Below are 20,162 nucleotides of genomic sequence, written 5' to 3'. Positions count from 1 at the left end.
CCATTATACACAGGAGATCTGTACTTAGTATGCACTGGCCGTGTAAAGGTAATACAGTGATCACTGTTGACATTGTACACATGACCGCTGTATATAGTATACAGTGTATAGTATCAGTGTATAGGTAACACACTGATTCACCAGCGATGCCTCTAGGTGAAGTCTTTCATCTTCATCCAGCACAAATAGACATCACTTCTTCCAGTCAGGGCTCGTCTCTGCAGGAAATAGCACAGTTATCGAGAGCTCCACTTGCAGAACACATTACTTATTTTTTCCACAACTTCAACACTACACCAAATGAAGAAAAGAAGGCAACATAGTGTCGCTCTGCACAGTAACATGATGACCTTCCCATTTAAAACAGTATACTCAAAAAACAAAATAAATACATGACTGCAGTAATAATATCCCTTAATTAGCCCCTATCGTAATAATATACCCCATCCCGGCCCTTGTGTGTCTCATTCCTGGCTCCTGCCATATATTCTCCCATCCTGCCCTCATGAGTATCCATTCTGCCCCATATGATCTCCCCATCATGCCTCATCTGTCCCATGATCCTGCTACAACTGTCCCATTATCCTGCCCCATCTGTCCCATGATCCTGCCCCATCTCTCCCATGATCCTGTGCCATGAACCTGCACCATCTGTCTCCATCCTGCCCCATGATCCTGCCCGATCTGTCTCCATCCTGCCCGATCTGTCTCCATCCTGCCCCATCTGTCTCCATCCTGCCCCATATGTCTCCATCCCGCACCATGTCTCCAATCCTACCCCCTGTGTCTCCAATCACGCCCCCTGTGTCTCTCCAATCATGCCCCCTGTGTCTCCAATCATGCCCCGGCCCCATATCTTTCATCCTGCCCCCTGTCTCAATTCTGCCCAGTCTCTATTCTGCCCCCGGCAGGATGGACACTTGTCTCCATCCTGCCGGCTTGCCGCTTTCAATCAGAATAAAAAAAAACCTTTCTCCTTAGTTTGCCACGCTCCTGCGGCGAGCGATCTTCACCCCCAACCTGAAAGCGTGCAATCACCAGGAAATGACAATGACATCAGACGCCGGCAATGTGCGTGCTGACATCAGCTGCCAGCCTCCTATTGGCTTGCAGCTTTAACTATTGCCATGCGGACGCAGGGTTCAGTTACTGCACCGGCAACATCCTGCCGCTGGGGCCCGATCAGCAGAAAAGACGGGGCCGGATGTGGGCCCCCTCTGCTGACCAGGCCCCGTACACCAGTCAGGACAGTAATACCCTGATGGCGGCCCTGTGTACTATGTGCACTGCTACTCCCCTCTTCCCTGAGTGGGGAAAGGGTACAGATGGATGATGGATTCAAGAGATAAGGCAAGGTACGTGGCCTCAGCATCTTCACCTTCCGAAGTAACCCGGGGAACAGGCAGAGCTAGGGTGCACCATAGCGTTAGGGACAGAGAAGTCACCCGACAACAGAGTTGTGACAACCCACCAATACAACTGGAATCAGAGTACAGACCATAATGTACAGACTGGCTGGGGGTATCCCAAGTCAAACTCAACAGTTTCATTGGCAAATATCAGGCTGCTGAGTACAGGACGGTAGACCTGCGGCCAGTGCAGATGCCAGTATAGTTCAATGCGGTGGGAGGAGTCGGCGCTGGTGGCAGGTGGGCCCCCCGCCTCACAGGCCCCATAGCAGCTGCCTGGTCTGCCTGCCCCTAATGCTGGCCCTGCCTGTAGTTCTAGACTGGATTGAGACTCTGTAAGCTGTTTGGCCTGTTCTAGAGAGCTCAAAAATGTAACCGATGTACGATAAATCCATATTCTCCTTATGAAATTATTGCTGTCAGAATAAAGAAATTAGACTGAATTGTACCCACATGGCTCAAGGTGTGAGATCTGTCACTCACAGTGTTTTGAAGCTGTACCTCTGCTGAGCTTTTATAATGTAAGCCCAAATAAGATTCAAATGATTGACATGAAATTATATCTCCCATATTCTTCATAGTCTATAAAACTAGATCATTTTTTCCACTGTTTGTAGAAAAATAATGATCCATGATTTTTTTAAGCTACAGAAATAAATAAAATTTATTATAATTGTAATTATCATTTTACAGTTCACGGTAATCGCTGTTCATATCAGTCTTCTAAGCTTTAGACGTGTATCACTGATATAGATCATTATGGTTTCCCGCTGTGTCAATAAAAAAAATGTTGACTGTGATACTTGATAAGCTGTCCAGAAAAAAAAATCAAGTTTGTAACCCTGGAACGGATTTTCCATCATAGACATTTATTTAACAAGTCTTGAGAATGTAAATTCCTCCCAAGGGTCCCTTCTGATCTAATATGATCTCATTTTCCATTTTGGAAGTTAAAAATAAAAAGGAGAATAAACTGCTGATCGTAAATATGCATGCAGCATAGCAAGTGGGAGACCTATTAAATGGTGGTGTCCTGCCATTGTGATAGTCACAAATTACAAGGGGTCATCTCAGTAGGACTGTGCATGTCCTGTTATTATATTGAATTCTAAGTGCACAGCACACCTACCTTTTACCTTTTGCTGTGCTGCTCACCTCCATCCCCTGGATCCACTCTTTTATCGTTCAATCTTTGTTTATAAAACATAAAAAAAAGGAACAATCATGCAGTCATAAACTGTAGAGAACATTACAAGTTATAGGCATACAGACAGTGCAACTTTTCAATTTCCTTAGGCCTGTTTCACACTTCAGTTTTTTTGGGTCAGTTAAAATCCGCCAAAATGGCAGAAAGCGGATCCGTGGCTAACTGATGCCACCGGATCCGTTTTTTGACGGATCCGATGAATGAAGAATTTTAAAGGAGCCGCTGCCGGGAAGGAGAGAGAGAGAGAGAATTTTTGTCGTCCGCCAGAAAGGATTTCAGGGTTAAATTTCCAGCTGACTTCCTTTCTCCGGGCATGCGCACTGTAAAATGCGGATCCTGCAGCAAAAAAAAGTTGCAGAGTCCGTCCAGGCATGTCGGCGGACGCAAAAAATTTGGCGGATCTGCAAAAAAACGGATCCAACGGATGGCCATCCGTCAAGATCCGCCGGTAATGCAACTCAATGGGGAAAAAAACGGATCTGCCAAAAAAAATGGCGGATCCGGTTTTTTCAAAAACTGGCGGATTTTGACTGGTGGTCAAAAACGGAAGTGTGAAACAGGCCTTAGCTCTGTCAGCTTAGAGGAAGTGAACAAATATAGAGCTATAATAAGAGTCCTGATAGAGTATTTTCACAATTTCACTCAATAGTCTACAACTTTTTGTAGCAGAACCGTCTGTAGCCGGATACAGGACTCCATTATTGTTACAATTGCATTTAAGGTATTCAGGAAGTTCTCCGTATCTGTTAAACTTATAAACTAAGGGAACAAACTAGTAGTCGTAGCGGAGCTATAAGTAAGCCTCTCAGCCAAGTCCCTCAACCTTTATCAAAGGAAGTGGGTGCGAACCTTAATGTAAATCAGAAAAACAACTAAAACATCTTAACATCTATATTTACCTATGGAGAACCAGAGATTATATACAGCATACCAGGAAACATGATAAAGAAGACTAGAGAGAATAGAACAAGAAAAACAAGGGAGAGAGAGGAATCAGGGGAAAAAAAGGAAGGAAAGAAAGAAAAAAAAGGGGGGGAACCCCTCTATAGCATACTGATCGGGTTAATTTTTGTGAAGTAGATCTATGTGAGATGAGCAAAATCAAAAGGGAGTGGATTTAAGTCCAGTACAGGCGAACTTACACTATCCAGTTACAGTTTAATCTAGGGGTGCCCCAAATGCTTCATTAAATCTTGGAGACTTAAGAAACAGGACCAATTGACTCCAGGTACAAAGAAATCCATCCCTGGCACCAGTCATCTCCGCAGTAAGGTCTTCCATCTTGTGAATCCGACCCATTTCTTCAAACCATTCAGTCAGTGAAGGACAATGGGGTGTCTTCCAATGTCTTGGAATGACCGCTCTAGCCGCCGAGAGGTAGAATCGGAGTATGTCCTGTTTTTGGGACTTAATGAAGCCCGGAAGTATTGATAATAGTGCTATCGTGGGTATCTTATCTATCATCTGCCCACTGATTAACTGATAGATGTGAAACACTCCCTCCCAAAATGGCTGAATCTTTCCACAGCTCCACCAAACATGTAACATAGAGCCTCTCTCATATTTAAAGAAAAGTTCAGCTCACACACCACCAGGTGCACGGATCACACAGGCTTTGTGTAATGAGGGGAAAATAAATCACAAAAAATATGAATAAGACACATGAAGAAGGGTCATAATTGATCTGAAATTCAGAACACCTACACTCTGCATCTTGTTCATATTTTTTGTTGATTATTCAGTAAAACCTTCCATTATTTTATTTGATTGCAGGAGCTGGATGTTTCTACATTTTCTGCTTTTGGCCCACTTCTAAAAATGCTTGAGACTCTTCCAGCATTTCTACTGAAAAACAAAATGCTGTTCACACATTCAGTCTTTTGATAATTTTAAATTAGCTTCTGGTTTTATTTTAAAAAAAGACAAGTCTTATAAAAGAAAGGGAACTTCTTCACACCTGAGCATCTTTTTGAGTCTTTTGCCAGAGTTCTTTTTAGGTGTTTTTGCCTAAAAATGTTAGTGTTTTTATTCATTGCTTAATAGATTAAAAAAACATGAGAAAAAGCCCATAATAACATGTTTACGAATGTTACAAAAGTTTGCTAAACATTAACAGAAAAATCTTCAAGAAAATTGTTATCATGGGTTTACCGTGACAGAGAGGAGCCAGAATACCACAGCATCTGATTTCTCCTACTCCTGCACTGATTAGAAGCACTTCACCTTCATATTACACGGTGTAAATTTCTTTTAGCAAGGCAGGGGTTAATCTGCTCAGTTGAGAGCTCCTGGAAGCTTTCCTGCATTAAGGTTCTCAGATGTGCACTATTAGCCACTCCCATCTCCAATATAATTTGGGTCCTGGCTAGCCCTCATTGTCAGAGTGAGCTTATGATCCATAGCTGGAGGTTGTTGGTGGTTGTTATTGGAGAATCTGAGACTCTTACTAGGCTCTGAGTGTGATAATTCCCTTTCTTTTCCTACCTTGGTTTAACCCCATCCTCCACTCCCCGGTGTTTACCTCTGTTGTTTATGTGTGTGTATTTGTATGATTGGCATTTTCCTTTATCCCTGTTCATATTATCTTGTTAGTCTGGTTTGTGTATTATGATACACTACTACTCCTTGCTTCCCTGGGTAGGGGAAAGGTACAGACTGAGGGCAGATTCAGGAGCTAAGGCAAGGAACGTGTCCCCGGCGTCTTTACCATCAGAAGTAATCAGGGGGAACAGGGCGAGCTAGGGTGCCCCTAGTGTTAGGGACAGGGACAGAGCCCCTGGTCCTGGTGACACCAGACAACAGAGTCGTGAGAAATGTTAACAAGAAGCCTCAGGAAATGTTAACACCGTGCCAACAATAATCGCTTTTGGAGAAAAAAAAAGCTGAGAAAATATCACATAGGTGTGTTTTCTGAAACGTTTTCTGCTTGAAAAACTTGTTGTTTTTGACCACTTCAAAAACACTCTGTGTGCACATGCCCTTACAGAGAAATCACTGGGTGCTTTATGATGAGTAAATAAGCACAGACATGCAATACAAAACAAGATCAACACGATAATGCTGAAAGAATTTTCACTGCTGGAAGTGGCTCAAGAATCCAGCTATTTACTTAGGAGGTGTCAGAACCTTGTTACAGCAAGTGGACAGGGTAATCCTTGCGAAGTCAAAAACTATCTTTCCAAAGAAACCACATACCACTGATTAACATTTTATTCTAAATTAAATTTGCTCCAAAGCTTTCTTGTCCAAATCACATTACTCTACAAATTGTTTTGAAAGCGTAAAAATCTGAAATGCATGTTCCATTAATTTACTGGAGGCAATGGAGAACTTATAAACTAGAAAAATCAATTTTGCCTAGACAGTTGACTAATAAGTGCTAGAACGATTTGTTTTCTTTTAAAAAGGTTATGCAGGACTATTTTTTTTTTTTCACTATGGGCCTAAGAACTACCTGCCTGTTGTGCCTGGTGGCGTTCTTGGCCAGCACAGAATGATCATAGACCACTCCTGCAAGTGATTTGGTGGCTTCCACTGATGTCATGTTGACAGAGCAGCATTGTTTCTCTTGCAGTCTGCTCTGTTGGTGGGGACTGACTACTGACATCATGCTGATTGACAGCCTAAAGGTACTGTCACACTAAGCGATATCGCTAGCAATATCGCTATAACTTGTGACGTTATAGCGATATTGCTAGCGACATCGCTGTGTCTGATACTTACCTACGACCCGCTCCCCCGCTGGTTATCGCTGATCGCGCGAGAATGTCCAGGACTGTTTCTCGTCGTCAGCTTCCTGCGGCGCTTCCTGTGGAGAGACGAGCGACGAGCGTGGAGCCGGGCGGCAGGATGCAGGATCACCTAGTGTGACAGGTAAGTAGCGACCCCCGTCCCCAGCGATGTCGCTGGTGAGATCTGCCTGTGTGGCAGCTCACTAGCGACCACTTAGCAATGTACCAGCGATCCTGACCGCGGCATATCGCTGGTCGGGATCGCTGGTACATCTCTAAGTGTGACAGTACCTTTACTGCAGGGAGAAAGCTATCAATTAGCATGACTTTGGCTGTCATGCCCAGCCAACAAAGCAGACTGGAAGAAGAGTTGCTCTATTAACTTGGAGCAGCTAAATCGCTGACAAGAACAGTCCAGGACCACTCTGAGCCAGCGCTAGGTAGATCAGGCAGGTAGTTGCCTCTGTTAGCAACTATTGCCTGTTAGATTTTAGGACGAAAGTGAAAAAATAGTCCTGGACAACTCTACTAAGTTAATAAATAATCAGATAAGTGTCTTGCACTCTTGACAGCAACCCCTCCAACCAAGGCTTAAATGATGGGGAAACATGCTGAGGGTATCAGACATGTCAATCATATCTAGACTGCAAAAGTTGCCGTCTTGATTAGAAGACAGTTGCCTACTGAAGAAATGCTGAGTGGCCACTTGGAGAGTAAAATACTTATGGCACAGGAAATGTTATAATGTTTTTTGTAAAATATATTTTATTATTCCTACTCTACATATATTATGTGTCTCTAGCCCCGTATAGTGGTTAGGCGATAATGACAGGTTATGGACAAAGGGCTAATCAGCACATCTTACTGTCAAGGACCAAAAAATTACTTAAATGTGTTGTCCACTTTTAGGACAACTTCTTCGTAATCAAAATGTTTGGCTCCGATAACATAATAAAGCTTATACTCATCTCCCATGCCGGCGCCGTTCTCGTGGTGTCGGCACTCGTTCTCCCCGGGGCAACCAATCAGCACCTACCATACTGTCTCCGCCTTTGGACAAAATGAACATGAAGAGGAAGTTGAGGCTGCAGCTAATCCCTAGCTTCCTCTTCATGTTTGATTCTTCCGAGGGTGGAGACAGTGACGCCAGCGCTGATTGGGCGCTAGCGTCAGGTGTCACAACACCGTACGAGAGGTCCGGAGAGAGCGAGTGCTGACACCGCAGGAACAGAGCCGCCACAGGTGGTCAGTATAAGCTTTATTATGTTATCGAGGCCAAGCAAGGGGTTTGAGAAGAAATTGTCCAAGTAGTGGACAACTTCTTTAAATTTTGCTGAATTGCTCTCCTCCAGAAAAAAGAAAAAAATCCAATTAGTGTCAGTTATTGTTGGCTACCCTGTAAGTCAATGCATACATTTTATTGAGAGTTAAAACATAACTTGGATTGTCAGCAAAACCAAAGAACATTGTTAGGCAGCTCTTTATCAGGGCAAAGTATGATTTTATTATGGCCAGAACAGTGCTGTCTACTTCTAAGTATCCCACGTTTGGCTGAGAAGTCCTTTTGTCAAACTCTATAACATTTTTGTATTGTCATACAGACTAGTCACTTTTAGGTGGCATTAAAGAGATGGTTTTCTTCTGAAAGAAAACTATTTTGCATATCTTTTTTCCAGGAATCATAGCCATAAATTCTTATACCAGCTGGATTTCCTCTAGTCCTATAGAGTATGGAAATTTTAATTTAATGCTTGGGGGCCTGTCACACTACTCAGCATTTCTGCCATATTATACCACTAATACCAGTAATTCATACTAAAGAGTGTTGCCATAATCATGCCACTTCATTCTCCTTGGGAAGAATAATTCTGTAAAATAGATTCATCATACTTGTTAGGCATCGGGTTCCTGCAGCTGCACAGCAGGAATCCAGAGCCTTGCATTCAGCGGTCTCCCATTCTCCACCGACCGCTCAGGAGCCTGTACAGCAATCCCGGCGTCTCAGATGCTCTGCTCAGACCAGCTCTGTGGGTCTCGCTGTTGCTGCCACTTCTGGGCCAGCAATAGCAGGGCAGGCTGCTCAGCAACGAGCCACTCCAGAGGGTTAGTCCTCCAGTTCCTCTACTGGGCATGCTCACGAGATGATCTCCCATTGGAGATCGGGAGTCACACTCCCAGGTTCTTCGCGTGATCTGATTGGTCCATCTCAGGGATCTTGAAGCTTCCGGAAGGTCCCGGCTATAAAAGGTTCCCATGGCCGCTCGGCCATGCACTAGTATAGTCTCTAGTTGCCTACTGTGTGAATGATGATGGATGCATGAACCTGCGAATGACTCATTAAGATCCCCTCCCTCTGATATTATGAGAGTGTTCAGGGACTTAGGCTTAGAGTCAGCGCCAGCCAGTGGCAAGCCACAAGCCACAGCAGCATCATCAACAGTGCTAGCATCTGACAGAGCACCTGTTACTGGACATTGTCGATTAGCGGCAGTATCTGTTGCCGCACTGCAGTCTGCAGCTCCCCTTGGTGTCCGCAGTAGCGACGCCGCACGCACGGTTGGTCTAGATGGACGCTGACCCTATGCCTAGGGTTCAGCTCCTGTGACCAGATACGGTGCGTGCACTTCTCTGAGACCTGTGGCATTAACAGGCTCAGCCTTTTGTGTTTAACACATAGGCATCTCTGTGAATTAACAGAGATCGCTCAGCGCACCCCGATGACGTTCAACCCGCGTGCGTCATACTGCCATAATGTATGTCCGCCATTATCTAGCAGCAGTGTTAACACCTTCTGCACGGTGGACCCCGGGCGGCGAATGCACTTTACGTTATTTTATATTTAGTGCGTTCCGCCGTCCCTAACAATACTGCTGTTCATTGAGTATAGTTGTTCATCATACTGTAGTTCATTGAATGTATAGGGATTAAAGATGATGCAAATAGATTCACTAGTCCCAGTCGAGCGGACAGCTCAGTAATCTGTGGCCATCAGATGGGAGTTCTGAGAAACATCTCTTACTGGACAGAGTCCCATGTTTCTCCTGATTAGCTGGTCTATGCAATATCATTGCTGCAATGTGATGCCACCACCCGAGACATCGCACCAGATTGGTTAATGAAAAGATGAGCGTAAATGCCATGAGGTATAAGGCACTTCTCAGGGCTCTCATTCAACATCCAAAGAATTCTGATCTGGCCTCTGTATTGCAAATTAATTCACAACTATAATAGCGACACGTGTTACTTACCCACTGATTCCCATTCAGTGAGATCAAGAAAACCCTTACCTCTGCTCATCTCGCATCATGAGATCCCATACTGTTCTTATCCTTAAATTATTCTGTATATTTATAGGGGCTATTGAGCTTGGCCATGGACATGAGCTTTAAACCAAATTTTTATGTTTATTTCTTCAGTTAAGAACACACAATTGTGAGAAATATAACAAAAGTGTCTACTGTTCACCAGAACTCACTGTATGTTGTGAATGCTACAGGCCATCAGCGCAAAACTGGGATTTGTATTTTTAGGACTTGCCCATTGGTCTATAAGAAGCAGTTGGTAAAAATCCAATTTTTCCAAATTTTTGTTTCTGTTGACCACAGATTGAGAAGATGCCTGATTGTGTAAAATGACAAACATTTCCATTGGTAAATTTATCTTTATCACACCTGCTAAACCTGCAAAAGGATGATTATGGCACTTTATTGGCCTATGCATGGCCCAAATAAATTTTATTGTCAGGTCATACTACCAGAAATAGTTAGATCTGCATGAAGCTCTGCTATCCACCATTAACCATCCCAATCTTAACACTACTTGTTGTATGTTAGCCTAAATAGGTGTACATCCTGATAACCACTGCTTTAGGATATCTCAGAAATGTATATTTTTCTATTATTGAAATTATAAAATGTTAAAGTAATTTGATTGAGCTTAGACAAACTAGTTCTGAGTTGTCACATTCTAATACTCCAGTCTGTTTATGGTCTAGTAGTAACATACAGTATATGTCGCTTTCATCACTTTACCTAAATAATATTCTAATAGAAAATGTATTTTGTTTTTGACAGATGTAGATGAATGCCTAACTGGAACCCACAATTGCAGACCAGATCAAGTGTGCAATAATGTCAGAGGATCATTCACTTGTTTGTGTCCCAGAGGATACCAAAAGCGAGGAGAGCAATGTATCGGTGAGTAAAGTTGCTTGACTCATTACTATTATGTGTGATGATAGCCCTTCAGAGTGAAGCATACATAGTTTACATATATGAACAGGTGCATACTAAACTGCTGAGAGAGTCTACAGCATTTGACTGTGAGGCACAATATAAACATAAAGCTCCATGTTGTGTGCAGTGGTAATACAGCACCCTAAGACATCTTTGGGCCAAACTTTACAAAAGCTCCATTCATATTTATCTGTCATATGTGTGAGATCAAAGACTTATAAGATGTCTTATCTTCTCTTCTCGAAAAGGATTATTTCAGTAATTAAAAAGGGTTAAAATTGCAGGAGCTTGTAGTAAGCAACTTTGCAATTATCTTGCTATTAGAAATCCTCTCCATTTACAAGAAGAGAAGGATTTTTAATTTTATTGTGTTGTGTTCTGCTCATTGCCTAGCTTAACCCCTTTCCCACCTTAGACATATAGTTACGTCTAAGGTGGGCTCCCCCTGTTTGCTGCGGGCTCCGGTGATGATCCCGCAACTTTTCCGATACATGTCAGCTGACATGTAGTCTCGAAAGCTTGCAATGTGTTACCATCTTTTCAGTTAGCCATTAAAAGGTATCAACCACTGAGGACTCTCAATTCTGAATATTTTTCTATCTACTGGCTAACACGGTACAAAGATATACATCTTTCCTGTATCAAAATAAAGTTTATTACAATTTCTGTGGTTTTGTTTGTCAATTCTCTTTTTGAGGATTCACCACAGGTTCTCAAAGAGATTAAGATCTGGGGAGTTTTCTAGCTATAGACCCAAACTTCAATGTTTTGTTCACCCAGCCACTTGGTTATCACTATTGCTTTGTGACAAGGATCGTTGGGAGAAGATGCTTTTGGAGGATAATTAGATATCATTCTTTATTCATGGCAGTGTTCTTAGGTAAAATTGTGAGTGATCCCTCTCCCTTGTATAAAAGGTTACCTAGCACATGGATAGTCTCATGAATGCTTTGCTGGTGGCAAGACAAAGAATGCATGGTAGTGCTCACCTTTTCTTTTCTGAGCAATTATTACAGATGTCACAAACAGGCTGAGCAGTGCTTCATCAGACAAAATAACTTTACTCCAGCCTCTGCAGTCCAATCTCTGAACTTCATTCATTCTGTCCTTGATGTTTTCCTTGGACAAAAGTAACTTCTTTGATACCAAGCCAGCCTCCAAAAGCCTTTGCCTCAATATGCGTGCAGATGCACTGACCAGCTGCCTGCTGCAGTTACTGAGCAAGCTCTGCACTGGTGTTGACACCATAGCTCAAACCTCTTTATGACAAAATTCCTGCCACTTACTGGACTCTCTTTGGGCCTTGAAGCCTTTTTCATAGCAATTGAAAGTCTCTCTTTATAGAGCTTGATAGTCCAAAAAATTGTTGCTTTAGGGAAATCTTAAAATCAGCAATGTGCTTGCATGTAAATCCCTTTTGATGCAAAGCAATGATGACTGTACATTTTTCTTTGGAGGTAACCATGTTCAAAAGGAGAAGGCTATGATTTTTATGGCAAATAATGACTGCAATGTTTTGCAATTCATTCGATTAATCCTCATTACTATCTAGAGTTAATGCAAATTGAGACTTTAAAAACTGAAATAGCAAACTTTATGAAAACCAAGATTTGTACTCTTTATTTTATCACAATTTATGTTATGAACTCTAATACATTACAAAATGTTGCTTTTCATTCAAGAGAACCTGCCATCATTTTTTACATATCTGACATATTTGCTTTCCCCATAAAATATCAATTCTAAAGAATCTTTTATTAGAACTCTGCATTTTGCTGCTCCTTTGTTATTCCTCTTAGAATTGAATGAATAAATTGATAACCAGGCATTAATATTTTTCTTATCAAATGGGTGTGCCCTTCACCGTTACCTCAACCGGTAACGCCTGCTTGTTAATTTTGCATTTCTAAGAGGAGTAACAGAGGGATGCTAAAAAGCTAATTTTTAAGAAAATATGCTTCAGAATTTTTTTTATTATGGGACATACATTTATTTATTTAAATAGACTTATAATAAGAGCTTAAACATCCTTTTTTCATACATCCAGCCCATCACTATCAGTTTTTTGTGCCCAAATTGTTGACAACTGATATCAAAATAGCATCAGTGGTCATCAGGTTTTATCAAAATTTGTACAGCCAAACTGGAGAGCAGGATAGAAAAATGCAGCATGAAGTGTTTTCTGATCCGATTGTTTGAAGGATGCAAAAACTGATGTGTTGGATTAATATGAATGATCCCATAGCAGACTATGGACTATGTCCTCACATCAGTTTTTTTTGGATATTTCACTGCCACCACCAAGTGGAAAAAAAACAGATCACTGGATATATGGAAGAGGTCTCACATTCACCACAATACTTATTCGCATGTTTTCAGACACTAACATCTATAATAAAACCTAATTAAACTGTATACATGATGATGTTTGCAGAAAACTGACACTCAAATGGCTCTACTGAACAGAACTCATATCATAGAACACAATGATGATTTAGGCCATGTTCCCATGTAGGTAAACGCTGTATTTTTTTGCTGCTTTTTTTTGTCCTCCATGTATTTAAAGATGCTCTTAAATTGTCCATTTTTTTTGTTTGTTTTTTTCTTACATGTCTCTACAGAGAGCCTAAAATTACATGTAAAAATGCAATTGCATTTTTAAGTGCAGAACACCATCAATTTTGCTCTAAGAATGCATTAACAAATAATGCAAAAAACACATAAAAAAAGGGAAAATGTGACAAAAATGCAATAATTACAGCAGATTACTATTGCATATTTTGATATAGACCTGCTAAAACAAATGCAGAAGGAAAAAAATACAGCATCTTCACATATAGGAACATGGCTTTAGGGCTGGTTCAGGAGAGCTAATGGCGGGGATGAATGTTGCATAGCATAGTCACTAAAATGCAATCACATTGACAGGAACCTGTCAGCAGGATTGTGCACAGTAACCTACAGACAGTGTCAGGTCAGTGCCATTATGCTAATTAAAATGATACCTTGGTTGATGAAATCCGTCTTGTGGTTGTTGTTTAATCTTTATTTTCAGTTCTGAGTTAATGATATGCTCGTGCCCTGGGGAGGCCTGTGGGGGGGGTCTGCATATGGTGCTCTGCTTAGGTATTAATAATGCAGACTGCTGACAGGTCACTGATCCCTCAGTGACCTGCCCCCTAGTTTACATAATGAATATATGTACACACTAAAAAACCTGCAGGCAGGTGCCGGCCGTGCAGCGCCGGACTGGAGCACCTTGGGCCCACCAGAGAAAATTATTCTTGGGGCTCAATATGTAGAAAAAGAGAAATAAACAGAAGACCACCAATTGTGTGGTAAAATGCGCTAATATCCGGGTATAATATAAGGTAGTACACATCTTAATTAGGTAGCAGGTGTTGGGGTAGCGCCCCTCATAGAATATAATGCAGTCCCCCTCATAGAATATAATGCAGTCCCCCATAGAATATAATGTAGTCCCCCATAGAATATAATGTAGCCCCCCTAATAGGGTATAATGCAGCCAGCCTGATATAGTATAATGCAGCCTCCTCACAGAATATAATGTGAGCATAATGCAACCCCCTCATAGGGTATAATGCAGCCCCCCATAGAATATACTGTAGCCCCCTCATAGGGTATAATGCTGCCCCCTCAAAGGATATAATGCAACCTGGACTCACTGATATATATATATATAGATATATATTTAAAACACAATACTCACCTCTCCTCCTCGCTCCCACACTGATTCCAGTGGCGGCTCTGCTCCGGTGTCGAGAGCTGGCACTGCCATCTGCCATACACACAGTGGATATGTGATGAAGTGATGTCATTGCACACTGGCAGTGTCAGAGGCAGAGCGGAATGATGGGAAAAGGAGCGTCATCTGACGCTCTCTCTTCCTTTATTGCTTTCAACTGTATCGGCATCTATGATGCCAATACAGTTGAATGCGGCGCTGGTGCCGGGCCCCTCCTGACTTACTGCTCCATAGCGGCCACGTGGGCTGGGGGCCCCTGGAGGAGCAGGGACCCTGGTCTGTCAGCCCTGATAGCGGGCAGAGTTAGCCGCTGCAGCTAACACTGTTACTGTCCGCTATTAAAGTTAAATGAATATCCACCCCTCTCCACGCCCATGGGGGCATGGGGAAGAGTGAATATTAATTTCTCTTTAGCAGCGGGGACAAACTTTAGCCGCAACTGCTGACTCCTGCCTCCTGCCAACCGCTGCTGCTCTGCTGACACCAAGGGCCCCCATAGCAGCTGAGTGGTGTGCAGCTATTAGCAACACGCCACTGGCTGGGGTCCTAGGCAGCTGCTATCCTGTATGCTAGCAGGTGTCAGTGCCAGGGCCCACCGGAGAATCCTCCAGTTCTCCGATGAGCCAGTCCGACCTCGATGTGCTTGATGTTATTCAGAAAGTGCAAAAAAAAAAATCAAATTTAAGATGGCGCCCCCCCGCACCTGCGCAGTGGCAGCTATCGGAGTATATAAAGGTGATCCAATAGCTGCTATTGTGCAGGCGCTGGAAATGCCATCTTGCTAGAGAAGAAAAAAATTGTCCTCCACCAAGATGGCTCCGCTAGAGCCTGCACAGTAGCAGTTATTGGATCACTACTATACACACCAATAGCTGCTACTGCGCTGGCGCAGCAGACGCCATTTTAAAATTGATTTTTTTTTTTGTACTATCTGAATAACATCAAGCACAGTTACTATTAGGACAGTAAACATGCGATTATGCTGCTGCGCAGGTGCCATGGCTGGCACCTGCCTGCAGAAGGGTTTTTTTCAGTATGTACATATATTCATTATGTAAACTAGGGGGCAGGTCAGTGAGTGATCAGTGACCTGTCAGCAGTCTGCATTATGAATAGCTAATCAGAGCACCACATGAAGATCCCTCACAGGCCGCCCCGGGGCAAGAGCATATCATTAACTGTATCTTTGTATCTCCCCCACCTCATTGTAGATTGCAAGCTCTCACGAGCAGGGTCATCTTATTTTACTTTAATTATTGTATTGTTAACGTTGTTACTTATGACTTGTGCTTTGAAACTGTTAAACTGTAAAGCGCTGCGGAATATGTTGGCACTATATAAATAAAGATTATTATTATTAACTGAAAACTGAAAAAAAAGATTAAACAACAACCACAAGCTGAATGTCATCAACCAGGGTATCATTTTAATCAGTATTACAGCGCCGACCTGACAGTGTCTGCAGGTTACTGTGCACAATCCTGTTGACAGGTTCCCTTTCAGAACATATTAATTCTAAAAGAATTTATATGTAATTTATATAAAGAATCTATGAGCTTTTTTTCTTTATCTCACCATGCAGACATCGACGAATGTTCAATATCTTCATTTTGTCACCATCATTGTGTGAACACACTTGGTTCCTATTATTGCCAGTGTAACACTGGCTTTCAGCTGGCTCCTAATAATTACAGTTGTGTAGGTAAGTTCAATAGTCTAATTTCTTACAAGTTTTTAAATTAACCTTTAAAAAAAAGTTTTAAAAAAACTATTCCAGCTATAAACTAAAAACATTCAATTGGTTGTCTGTTCTAAAAAGACAAGTCTGCAGTCATCCTATGTGACTGCAGACTTGTGAATCTTCACATAGCGAGCACTATGCATTGTGAGGATTTTCTGATGTCAGCATTGGGAACGGTGGTCACATAACCACAAGTATGTGAAAAGGACACTCCCGACCGGAATCTGACTAGACTTTTCCAGCATGCTCAATGCAAGTGGACAAAAAAACATACGTAAGTTCTTTGTAGAGCATAATGTGGAACTTTTGATTTCGTGGACCTACAATGTGATAACAATTGTATTTCAAGTCTTTCAAGTCAAGTCTGGCCAAACATCAGTACCTCAAGTCTAAAGAGGGCCACACACATAAAATAACTGTTGGTCAAAACACATCTGGAAGAGATTACTCATTACTCAGGAATCAGAAGCAGTGATGAGCGAACATGCTAACATAAGGTGTTATCCGAGCATGCAAAGGTGCTAACCAAGTGTTTGCAGCATGCTCGAATAATATATTCGAGTCCCTGCACCTTCATGTCTTGTCTTGCGGCTGTTTGACAGCCACAACACATGCAGGGATTGCCTGTTTCTACCCAAATATCCCTGCATGTGTCGAACAGCCACAAGACATGCAGGGACTCAAACAGATTAATCAAGTACGCGGAAGACCCTCGTTAGCACCCAAGTATGCTCAGATAACACCTTATCTGAGCATGTCCGCTCATCACTACTTAGGAGAAGAAAGAATCAGTCATCTAATATCATTACCAAGCAAGCACGGTGGCTCAGTAGCAAGCACTGCAGCCTTGCCGCGCTGGAGTCCTGGGTTCAAATCCCACCAAAGAAAACATCTGCAAGGAGTTTGTATTGTTCTTCCCGTGATTGCGTGGGTTTCCTCGGGCTCTCCGGTTTCCTCCCACATTCCAAAATTCCCTATCAGTATGATAGGGAATTTAGATTGTGAGCCCCATCAGGGGCAGCAGTGATAATGTGTGCAAAGCTATAAAGTGCTGCAGAATATGTTAGCTCCAAATTAAAAAATATATATTATTATTACCAATCCTTAACTTTAACCTGCAACAGTTTCCAGAATTGATGACATTTATTTAATAAATGGTAATTTATGGTCATGAGGCCCATCAGTCTAAAACCTTAAGGAAAGCTTTCTAAAAAAAATATTGGATTACAACTGCAAAGTGAATATTAACTACATGTGTAAAGGGTCACTAAATTATGTGTTCAATAAGCACATATGAATGTGATGTGTGTTTTCTATAAGTTACACAAAATAAATCCTTCTTGAGTTATGTTTCCTTCATAATTTCTTACCCAGTAGGGTCAACAGATTATGGACTTCACAGTGGTTGGAAAATCATACAGTGGTTCTATAGAAACCTGCAAAAATCTTCATAATGATCACTTCCGTGTAAATATGGGCATCTATGTTGTCACTTGCTCAAAAATCTGAATGAAACAACTCGTAAAAATCCCTAAGCGCCCCCGATTCTGATGTACTTTACATATTGTGCTTCATCACTCCATTGCAGAGATAAGCACATTTGATGCTTTTGGAATGCTATATGTGAAATTTCTGTTTGCAGTTCAACTGCGCTTTTCTTCAGAGTTTTCTCTGTGGCGTATACCTTCACCCATCCCTCCTAGATGCTGCTAATCACAGCTTGGCAATACCTGATTCTGTTAGATCAGCCATCGAGCTCTGATTGGTAGCATCTAGGAGGGATGAAAGCATACACCCAAGAGAAGACTGTGAAGAATTGCACAGTTGGACTACAAACAGAAATTTCACATACTGCACTCCAAAACTGACAAATGTGAATATTTCTGCAATGGAGAGCAAAAAGGATTTTTACAAAGTATTTCACTCAATTTTTTGAGCAACTGACAGGTCCTTTTTTAGAAAACAAACAATTTCAAATCAAATCTTGCACTATTAGTAAATCAGTAAAGAAACAATATAATGAGCCCTATCATAATAAGACTGCCACCAATATACCAGACCTATAACTATTAGAGGGATCCTGTCACCAGAAAAAAAACACTATTACCCTGTAGAGATGGGGTTAACCGGCAGGCTAATAGCATTACTAATCTGCCTGGCACCTGCACTTAGCTGAACGCAACATATACAGAGCAATGGCTGTAACCGAGCCCCCAGTACTGACAGCCGGCCCCAATGCAGTGCCAGTCAGGGCTAGGGGCGCAGTTACAACCGCTGCTCTGTATAGTCAGAGCAGTGACTGAATCGGCAACACCCTCATGACTGAAACAGGAACCCTGCCTGGGGAAATAAAGTTCATTTTCTCCCTGCACCATTCTTTTTTTCTAGTGACAGATTGCCTTTAACACTGAGCAGGAAATGTATTCATATATCTGGCAATACCAAAATTAGTAAGCTGCAAATTTCATACCTATAAGCAAAAGGGAAAACCGTGAAAGGGTTATACTAACAATATTTGGGCTACAGAAGCTAGATTTGGGAGCAGAGGAAAATTACCTTTCAAAAATATGTATAATAAAGGGTGTGATTACAGGTATTATACTGACCATTGTTGCATATGTCTTTCCCTCTTTCATGTCCCTTTATCTCTTACCATATATGTTTTATGTGAATTAACATGATTAATATTCGTGAACATGTGTACTTATTACTTAAATCTTTAGATGTTGATGAATGTAGCACCAGCAGCCCCTGCGCACAAGAATGCTATAATATGATTGGCTCATACATGTGTCAGTGTAATCCAGGCTATGAACTGAGCAGAGATAGAGTCAATTGTGAAGGTAAATATCATCCACTTTTCATGTAACTCTTAGTGTTGTGTTTTTTTAATGTGCAACTTCATATTCAGACCCATGTATATATATACTGTATATATATATATATATATATATATATATATATATATATATATATATATATATATACACACAGTGGCGACCAAAAATGTAGGTATGGTCACTTAATTAAGGAAACCTGACTGCCAAAAGTGCATATACTATTTATTGATCACAACATAGAGAGTAATTCATTGATTACAATGCCATAGCTTAGTATTTTGTAGCATAACCTCTTGCTTTATTAACTGCTCCAGACCGGCAGGGCATTGAAGCCACTCGGGTTTTCAAGACATCTGCAAACAATTCATCTTTATTGCTATGGGTACGGGCCCCTCGTCGCCCTAACTCATCCCAAAGGTGCTCTGTGGGGTTTAAATCAGGTGATTGGCTTGGCCATTGCAACAGGCAAACATTTGTCTTTGCCAACCAATTTGTTACTAAATTGGATGTGTGCTTAGGATCATTGTCTTTCTGGAATTTCCAGCCCCTGCCTACTTTGGTTTTTACCATTATTCAGCATTACATTCTACAGTACATCCTTGTACATGGTAGCATTCATATTTCCATCATTTCTATGCAGAGGGCCAAAGGCAGTGGTAGAAAAGCAGCCCCAAACCATGGCATTACCACCACCATGTTTCACTGTAGGTCTTTAGTATCTTACATCATTATGTTTTCCATTTGAACAGTATATATAGTGCTTGCCATCACTACCAAACAGACTGAACTTGGATTCATCCGACCACAACACCTTAGACCAATCTGTCTCTTTCCATTGGCTGGGTTCTTTGGCATACTGAAGTCGGACCTTATTGAGGCTTCTTGACTGAAACTAGTGCATTCAACCTTACTGCTTTTAGCCATCGTACCACAGTTTGTCGACTCACTTTGATCACAGATTCTTCATTCATTTCATGTGAAATCTGTACAGCACTTTTATGGACATCTGACTTTTTAATAACGTGATCAACTTTGGAGGAAGTTTTCCGTGGCCGTCCACTTCTAGGTTTGTCACCTGTTCCATAACTTTATTGTCATGGTATAGGACATGGTTAATGTCCTGTTCTCACAGGGTTAACTTTTGCTGGCCTCCCTTTGGATCTGGGAGGGGTATTTATACCCACTCCAGACTAGGATTCCCTGTCAGCTATACTGTTGTTCTGGCTGTGTCTG

The 20,162-nt window shown here is 41.8% G+C and overlaps 1 protein-coding gene across 1 annotated transcript in view; it reads left to right on the top strand.

The window, feature by feature from the left end:
- The window catches only part of EFEMP1 (EGF containing fibulin extracellular matrix protein 1), a 151,630-nt gene that overhangs the window by 105,788 nt on the left and 25,680 nt on the right, over positions 1-20,162 (top strand). Inside the window, exons 5-7 of the mRNA XM_073576655.1 lie at positions 10,421-10,543; positions 15,931-16,050; positions 18,813-18,932. Coding sequence (XP_073432756.1) covers positions 10,421-10,543; positions 15,931-16,050; positions 18,813-18,932 — 363 coding nt within the window. The remainder of the gene's footprint in view (positions 1-10,420; positions 10,544-15,930; positions 16,051-18,812; positions 18,933-20,162) is intronic.

Source organism: Dendrobates tinctorius, unplaced genomic scaffold, assembly GCF_039654945.1.
Source record: "Dendrobates tinctorius isolate UK_male_01 unplaced genomic scaffold, ASM3965494v1 ptg000050l, whole genome shotgun sequence".
NCBI classification, from domain to species: Eukaryota; Metazoa; Chordata; class Amphibia; order Anura; family Dendrobatidae; genus Dendrobates; species Dendrobates tinctorius.
Note: the sequence above shows the minus strand (reverse complement) of the source record. Positions and strands in the feature narration are given on the sequence as shown.